At 38.6% G+C, this 9,210-nt stretch overlaps 1 protein-coding gene and 1 long non-coding RNA gene across 2 annotated transcripts in view; one reads left to right on the top strand and one right to left on the bottom strand.

Moving 5' to 3' along the window:
- The window catches only part of dock2 (dedicator of cytokinesis 2), a 97,654-nt gene that overhangs the window by 14,082 nt on the left and 74,362 nt on the right, over positions 1 to 9,210 (bottom strand). Inside the window, exons 27-32 of the mRNA XM_088430721.1 lie at positions 2,418 to 2,516; positions 2,251 to 2,345; positions 1,994 to 2,072; positions 1,802 to 1,902; positions 1,505 to 1,563; positions 121 to 269 (exon numbers count right to left, since the gene is read on the bottom strand). Coding sequence (XP_088286847.1) covers positions 121 to 269; positions 1,505 to 1,563; positions 1,802 to 1,902; positions 1,994 to 2,072; positions 2,251 to 2,345; positions 2,418 to 2,516 — 582 coding nt within the window. The remainder of the gene's footprint in view (positions 1 to 120; positions 270 to 1,504; positions 1,564 to 1,801; positions 1,903 to 1,993; positions 2,073 to 2,250; positions 2,346 to 2,417; positions 2,517 to 9,210) is intronic.
- Positions 11 to 5,083, top strand: LOC148413772 (uncharacterized). Its single transcript, XR_015867552.1, has 2 exons — positions 11 to 245; positions 4,821 to 5,083. It is a non-coding gene; the product is annotated as an uncharacterized LOC148413772 (long non-coding RNA).

Raw genomic sequence — 9,210 nt, forward strand, 5'->3', positions numbered from 1 at the left:
AAATCGATGGTACAGTGAGTGCAGTGCGCTCGCGTGTCCATGAACCCAAAGGCATTTGTACGTGTGTCACTTTTTATGTGCACTTGATTAAAGACGCATTGCAGCGAAATGTGCATGCACCTTGTTAAAATTCCCAGAGTGTCCATGTTCACAAGTGATCATGTCATAGAAAATAGGAATGGTGGCCCTCCTCAATTCCTCTTCTGGGATCAAAGTCATCTCCAGGATAGGCCCCACCATGCCAGGTATGAAACAGATCTTGTGGCTGCCTGGAGTGAGTGAAAAGGAGTGTTATAGTCAATTTTCAGCCCGGCTGGATAGATGCACAAACTACTACCGCAGTCTAGCGCGTTAACATGCAACATCAGTCGAAACGGACCGAATGTTCAAGTAACCCATCCAAACTTCACAATAACATTTCTATTAGACTCTCATTAGCTTCATTTGTTAAGATAATTCTTTTTACAGAGACACAACAAAGATACAGTAGATGTACATTAGTTAAAGACTTATAAACATCTATAGATGCGAATGAGTACAGCTGAGCGGTCTTTTTTTATGTGCCTATGATAAACTGGTGAGCCGGGCAGGTTGTCCTCTGCACCATCCCTCACTTATTCCCCCAAAGTCAGCTGAGATTTCAACTCACATGATTTTAATGAGGGCAAGAACAAAAGAAAATGAATGGATGGTGGATGTACTGCATGATCTATGACATAACAGGGCATAGTATAGGGCATGGCACTTTACTGTCAAATATAATAGTGTTGACTTACAGTGGTATTGTATATCTGCTGTATATATGCTTCCACACACTATGCATACCTGTATGTATATAATTGGGTTGTTTTGTCATTTTGGGTCGGCCTTTTTTTGACCCATAACCCGGTTGCTTTTGACCCGACTGTTTTTAGAGTGTACCATATGATTAGGTAAGGTACAATACATGCCTGTGGTTCTCAACCTTTATTCAATATTGTACACTGTCAATATTTTTGTCAGCCAAGTAAACCCTAACAAGTGCAAAGAATATTTAAAATCAGGGAACAAAAAAAGATTTGAAGTGATTTGAAGAGGAATCTCTTGGCATATTTTATACAGGGAGTTCACAAAGTTGATCGCATAACATCATGTTTTATTACCATTGTCTAATGTAAAATTGCTACACATATGACAACATGCATTCATGTTAAACATAACAAAATAAAGGCATACAATATTTTGTCAAGCAGTCAAATACAATTTAACCAATGACTTGCTTAATTATGTCTTAATCTGCAAAAAAAAAAAAAAAAAAAGTACTGGTTCTGTCACCGCATTACATAGCAGGATTTGGTGATACCTCCAGAAACCCTGTTAAATTCTCAAATATCCCCTGAAATGCCTTCAGGTCCTCACATCACTTACATACGCCATGTTATTGTGCCTTTCATGCTATGATATTGACAATGTCGTTCCTTGATATGATGTCATATTGGTTGAAAGTGAATTAGGACTTCCTTACCCAGTTTGAACCAAATGTCGCGGATGGCAAAGCCGATGAGTCGTCTCATATCTCCATATCTGAAATATAGATCCAGTCAACCACTCCAATCCCGAACTTTACACTTAAGAAAAAAAAGAACACTGCGCTGGTAAAGGTAACCCTGCACTAATCTGCCTTAACATAAAGCTAATTCAATTGTCTATCCACATGCAGTCTAAATCAGGTGTGGGAGTATAAAAAGCGATGCAGATCCTTAAGATTTGTTTTATTAGAACAAAGTGAGAAGGTGTGCGGATGATGTGGCATTTCTCTCACTTGGCAAGAATCTTGTTTCTCTTTGTTGGTGAGAAATGTTGCAGTTGCAGCGACTCTTGAGTAATGAATGCAACCGCCAAATGGAAGTAGTTATTCCACAACTAGAAAGGAAGAAATAGGAAATACGATGCACACCGATGTAACGAGCGGCATGCACAAATCCAGTAATTATGTTTGCACAGCTGGACTCACCTGTACTTCAAAATCGTCATTGTTGAGAAACTTTTTATTCATTGTGTCAGCGTAAGTATTGATGGCTCTCAGGAACACCCTAAATCACAACAAATATAAGCCACGTATGAAGCATAATGAATCAGTCTGACACTAGGATTGATCACTTCATAAAGGAGTAGCTTTTAGACCTGCTGTAGCCTGTAGCTTTTAACTACTCCTTGCCCTTTGAATCCACTGGAAAGATTTACAATAAAAACCTGCTCACTGTAGCATACCTGTTCTGCACCATGATCATGGCCATCCAGTCCGAGGGGTACACATGCTTCCCAATTAGGTCTTTAAAAAGTAAGAAGGACTCCATCAGAAAGTCCTGGAATGAAGAGAATATGTTTTCTCATTGAAATTGTACTCAAATATTGTAGGCACGTGCATAGACACTTACCACGAGATCTGATGTTTTAGCAAAGGTATCAATATATGTGGCGTAATGGCGGTCTTCCATTTGACTGAGAATGGCTGTCATGCAGGCCACCACCCTGGACTATTCAGATCATTTTCATGTGGAGGGGACAAGGAGAGGGAGAGCTTTGGTTACCTATCAATTCTGTGCAGCTGCTCCTCAAAGGAGTGCTACATATCATACAACTGCTGCAAAAAGGCTGATCCGCAAAACAGAGAGAAAGTGTGTATTTTATTTTTTTTCTTACAGTAATTTTCTCTCAAGTAATATCCAAGCGCCGGTGTCATATAGTTCATCTTACAGGAACAATTTCAAGAACTTGCTACTGTAAGAGGACTGACAGGACGCTGGGGAAAGTTTTCAGCAAAACATTGCCTTTGTTGTTGTAATTACCTAGTTTCACACGTCAATTCGACAACATCCATTCATCCATACATTTTCTTAGCAGCTTATACTCACAAGGTTCCACAGGCATACTGTAGCCAAACCCGGTCATGTATTATGTCCACCCTGAATTGGTAGCCAGCCAATTGCAGGGCACATAGAGACAACTAACCATTCACAATCACACAACACGCCTAAGGGCAATTTGGATATACCCACCATGCACATTTTTGTGCATGTGGGAAGGATACCAGAGTAATCAGAGAAAACCCTCACCGGCACAGGAGAGCATGCAAAAACACAGGAGCTGGAGTCGATCTCCATATTTGAGGTGTACACAGACTTCAATATCAATAAGGAATTCTGAGAGGTGGATGCGCAAACCAGTCTGCAAAGTGCGTCAACCGGAATTTGACAACACGAAACAGCAAATAATAGATCCGATAAAGATTCAAAAATAAATAAAAACATGAAGTAAAAGTGACTTTCACATGACTTCACAGCCTTCTGTGCCAAGGAAGAACATTTTTATTTATATATATAAAAAAAAAAAAAAGTTATGAGCACACAAAATAAATGCATTTTGGCATTTTTTTTTAAAATTCAGCTCGCTCAATGCTAACACACAATGCAAAATGCCTTAGACAACACAACTAATACTATTAGGGTGGCACGGTGGAAAAATGGTTAGCACGTCTACCTCACAGTTAAGGGACCCAAGTTCAAATCCACCTGGCTCTGGCCTTCCTGTGTGGAGTTTACATGTTTTCCCCAAGCCCGCCTGGGATTTCTTGGGGCTCTCCAAGTTCTTCCCACGTTCCAAAAACATGCACTGTATTATTTGGACATGCCAAATTGCCCCTAGGCGTGATTGTGTGTGTGAATGGTTGTTTGTCTCTGTGTGCTCCGCAATTGGCTGGAAACCAGTCCAAGACAGCTGGGATAGGCACCAGCAAGCCAGCAACCATAGTGAGGATTAGGGGATACAAAAAAAAAAAATGGATGGATGACTAATATTATTGCAGCTTATTGAGGAGTTGTGATGTCTCCGTTTCCATATCTACATGTTGGAATTACACAAGAGCAAAGTTCATTTAATTAAAGAATGCAATCATTATGCATGCATGGTTTAATTCTTTACTTTTTATTCAACTGCATTGCCTAAAAAAGTATTCATCCTCCTTGAATCTTGGATGCATGTCTGCTCATGTGTTGAATGGGAGAAAATCTGTGTCTAAATCAGTGGTAGAGAAACACTCAAAACACTTTGTAGCTGCAATTGCGATGCAAACTGGGTTTACAAGTACTGATGCAGGTGAAATTGCACAGCACATTTTTGACATTTTTTTTGCCTACAATTTAGAAAATTACGTATCATTTCCATTCCACTTCACAATACAGCCTCAAGCAACAGTTTGCAACGGAAAATTGATTGCAACACTCTGAAAACTACTTCTTTATGACAAACTAGAAAATGTATCAAAGTCCAAATTCATTCATTGAAAAACTTCTGCATCTGGGAGGACCTTCACAGAGGCAAAATCACTGAATAAGAAAACATGACAAAAATAAACCAACAAAAACTTGGTAGAACATAAACACACAAAGATATGAATTTTAAAACACATTGTATGAATATGTGTATGGGAACCTGACACCAAACACAGTGCTCTTCTATTCACATTTTAGTGCGTAGCATAGAAAAACACAGGCAAGGTTGCTAGTGACCTTGCTTAGTGCCAATTCTGAGCCATTCTACACTATAAAATGAAAAGGGATAACAATTACAGCAATTCAGCAATGACTTATAGTTGAACGGAGGGGAAATTTAACCAGAAGGGCTTAAACAAGTCCTTGAGTATTACATTGTTATCGGGCCTCTGAAACTGTTCATGTTTTGCAATCATGCATGTCAATTTAAGGAAGCTGTCAACCATATTTCGATTGAAAAAAATAGAATTTTGACAGTTTCTGAATCTAACAAAGCATGTAAAATTGCAGGTGTTGCTACTCTGTCCACCACTAGGAGCACCGGAAATGATGTTATGAGAGAAAAATGAGAGTGCAGGCTGAACAATAGAGATGTAGCACAATGTACGGCGTGCTACACATTGTTTGGACGCGCCACACCATTCTTGAATGCAAGGAAAAGAAGATTTTGACTCACAAGAGCCGACAGAAGCTTCAAACCTTCACCAAAAGAGGGTGCTAACATTGTGAAACAGCTGTAAAATCCCTATTCAAAAAACTTTTGTCATGCCACAGCTCTGGAAAACCCTGAGGTCTTGACGGCGAGAAACTGTGGAGGACACATTCAGATTTGTATCTTAATCACTTTTTAAAGACAGTCATGCTTTGTAAAGAAGATGTAGAGGTCTCAGGAAATAACTTTTTAATCTTTTGCACCCTGACCTCTAACAGAGAAACGGTGTTTGGACTTTGAAATGGAACACTACTTGTGCCTAGATATAAACATGCACAGAAGCACACAAACCAATCAGCTTGAGTGCATCCGATCACATGACGTGTTGCCCCACTTTGGTTTACAGTAATTAGTCTTCTACAGTATGTGGACCTACAATATGTACATCCTCAATTTTCTTAAACATCAAACACAAATGCACGCCTGGGTGGAGAATGTTTACATTGGTGCGTTACATCATCAACACCGAATATATTATGAAGTGTTTGTACGTGTGTGTGTGTGTGCGGTCTTATGCAACAGTGAGGAGATTAGTGACAAAACAGGACACAGATGCTAGGGAGCTGGCAAGTCCTGGGATTTGCCACACAGCACCCCAGACCCCACAACACCCCCCCCCCCTCCCCCCTCCTCTTCACTCTTTAAATTTCCTCTGTTTTCCTCCTCACTTGTCACCTTGTACATAATGCATCAATATCAATTATCGCCCACCTGTATCCAAACAGCACCAGAGAATTAGCCTGCCAAATGAGGCCATTAAAATGTTTAGGTTATTGCTCAAGCTGCAAGTGTTTTGATTAAATCAAACATTGATTTAATCCCATACCATGTTCAGTGTCTGGAAAAATCTAAAATATGATCTCTTTGTCTTAAAACAGACTCAATTTATGTCAAAAGCCCTGAACCTTGTCATTACTGATTACCGCTCCCTATGAGATGCCTAGCAATGTCGAAACGCTTATTATAAGACTGATGCAATTAAATATGATTCATTACAATCATTAAGTTTTAATTGAGAAAGAGCAGAGACTCAACATTTGTCTGTTCATATTTGAAAGATTAAAAGATGGATGTGACTGGACGCAACAGTTGCACACAAAAATCCTGGTAAATTATGCTTCTAAAATCAAACAAATTGCTCCATTTTTAAAACTGCTTATACTCAATTTGACATTTGATGAAAGCCGAGGACGTTAATCACAGTGCTCATACATTGAAAAAAACAGCCATTTAAACTTTCAACTGCTCAGTTAACTTAAGATGCATGTTTACATACAGAACGGTAAGCATGAAACTGCAAATGTGGAAAAAGGTTTTTGACGGGTAAACTTATTTGAATGTACTTGCAAGTACATTTAAACATACTTCCAAATATGTTTGACTGTACTTCCAAATTGAACAACTTGCGAATACGTGTAATAAAATTGGATATATGCGTCAACATCCCTGTGGATTAAAGGAAATACATGTTATGAATTTACAGTGCTCTTGTTTGCCTTGTCTCTGCGTCCTAAACGTATAGTTTTTGACATGGATGCATATTTTCAAATCAATGTGTGTGTCAAAAATAGAATCACCTTAGAATCACATAACAATGGAGAAAATCCATGGAAAGTCCTCATTGAAAGTAGTGTTGTCGTGTTTTGGGTGGGCTAGACTTTTGAATGACAAAGTATTATTATTTTTCTTCAGAATTAACTATGGTTGGATTGGTTGAAAATTGCAATGGTAGTTTGACTAATTTATCCCCCAAATTATATAATACTGGGAGAAGTTGTGGGTTCAAAAAAGTTACGAGGCCACATTTTTGCTTTCTTTAGTTCTGGCTCCTCTGGTCCTTAAGCTTCTATGGTCTCAGTTGTTTTGGTTTCTTTCTTAATTTTTTTCCGGCCCCCCCTGGGCACACACACCCCCTTTAAGACTACTCGGCTTTTTTACTGGTCACCCCTGACCACCTCATTGACTCGAATCACCTTCTAGGTGTCTGTCAAGATGCAAGATCCAGCTTCTTCAACATCCTTTATCCTCAAACCTTTGTTTGCTAATTTTGGAGAGCACACCAATGTGTTAAAGGTCTCGCAAGGTCATGGTGAAACTTGACAAAACTTGCCATTTTTAGGGTCACCTAAAAAGTAATGATTCCTTCCACCTGACGCTATAGGTATATGTCATACGTGCATTGGGACTGTTGGCTCATGAAAGCATTTTCCATGTTGTTTGTTTAAGTTTGGAAAGAATTAATATACTTCATCATTAAGATTAAATCAACTTGGTCGACTAGCATAACAGGACAGATTGTGTTTAGTTGATTTTGAAGGCTCTGTACACAACCCACCACAACAATAAAGCCACTGTTGCATTCCTCGTAACCTTTTTATTTTTTTCCATGTCCATTTCTATCCACCAAAGGTGCTTTCATGCCCCATCCCCCACCAAGCTGTCCTTATGTTGCGCTCAACAGTGATTTCTCATCATTAAAAATACAGACCAACAAGATTCACGAGAAGCCTGCAGCATTTCTTGTTGATACGAGACACAAGTCTGAGCCTCACCTTTAAGACACATAACATACAGTACACTTACTGACTACTTGGCTGTCACCTGGGAGCTGATGTAGGCATGAGCATAAGAAAGACGGATGTCCGAGGTGTAATTAAGAGTTGTTGTGTTCACGTATGTGCCATCTGTTCATGAGACAATCAGTATGTCCTGAGGCTCCCATTTTTCAGTTATAAAAGCACATGACGACATAAAAGATGAAATAAAAGCAACCTTCTTAATGCGACTTTATGCATTGAGTCGTAAGCTGAGTGAAACCGCACACATGCAAACCAACACTGCTTTGTATATACTGTTTGTTGCACTTCATCCTGCTTATGTAAATGTGATCACATTGCAAGGCATGGCAGCTACTTTGCAGAGAAAATATATGAGTCCATCCATAATGACCTTTACTTACACTAGATGCTGAACATACAGCACCTACACACTATGCATGAATAGTCATCTTTACATTAGTTTTGTTGTCATTGTTTTCTGTAATGTTAGAGGTATAATTTTGAATAAATGTATTGTTATTTTTGTTGGTCATTTTTTATGAATTCAACTTTTATTATTTCAACTATTAATTCAATTTTATATATATACATATATATATACATATATATATATATATATATATATATATATATATATATATATATATATATAATAAAAAATGCAGAATAACTTGGACATGAAGATATTATATCACTTAAACGGTGCTTTTCAAGGCCCTCGAGGCGCTTTGGTTAATCTTCCACCAACTGATGAGGCAGCATAGGGAACAAGAGGGGTTCAATACCTTGCGCAAGGATGCATCCATAGTCACAATAGCAGTGGGATGGAGCCCACAAGATGACCACTCCATAATATGAGGAAATTCAATACTACAAATGATTGGAAATACTATTTTATGGAATATTTCCATTTCAATTTTATAATATTTTTATTTTCATCATTGTGTTGGGTGGTCCTAATCGTCCCTTTTCCCAAATAAATAATCTACAAGAGAGAGAAAAAAAACTGATTTCCCCAAATCGAGCACAAATATAATTGCAAATTGTGAGTCATGCTGACACAAGCTTCAGTCATCAGAAGAAAGCTTGAGGCTGCAAGAGAACTAGATGCATAGATTTGTCTGTGGTGGTTAACCGTGCAGGGACCTTTCTCAACAAAGTCAAAAAAAGTTAAAAATAAATGAGGCAAATCTGTTTTGCAAATGGAAACATGACCTGAAGCGTAACAACAGCAAGTGACATCCCCAGAATGTACACGGGGAAAGAAAAGTCTGTACATTTTGTACATTGGGGCATGTCTCATTTTAATCTGCACTATGGCGTCATGTATGATCCACCAACAGCTTTATTGCGTATAATCTGACGTGCAGGATTTTTGATGTGATGAAAACACTGGTCCAGATGGTGCCCCAGTCATTGCCAAAACCAAACGCTTTAATGTTGGGATTCCAGGATGTATTTGGTTATATTCATGAGAACCTAACAGGTGCATCTGTTTCAAAACTCTTAATTACAATGCAAATAAAGCCTCACTGTACCCAAATTCAAGGCCTTAATCCTGTTTTCCAGTAAAAGAGGATCCCTCTAGATAGAGAATCGAGGAAATTAACTTCACCGAAAAACGAGACTG

The sequence above is a fragment of the Hippichthys cyanospilos genome, chromosome 13 (assembly GCF_059441005.1).
Source record: "Hippichthys cyanospilos isolate Australia breed blue-spotted pipefish chromosome 13, RoL_Hcya_1.0, whole genome shotgun sequence".
Lineage (NCBI taxonomy): Eukaryota > Metazoa > Chordata > Actinopteri > Syngnathiformes > Syngnathidae > Hippichthys > Hippichthys cyanospilos.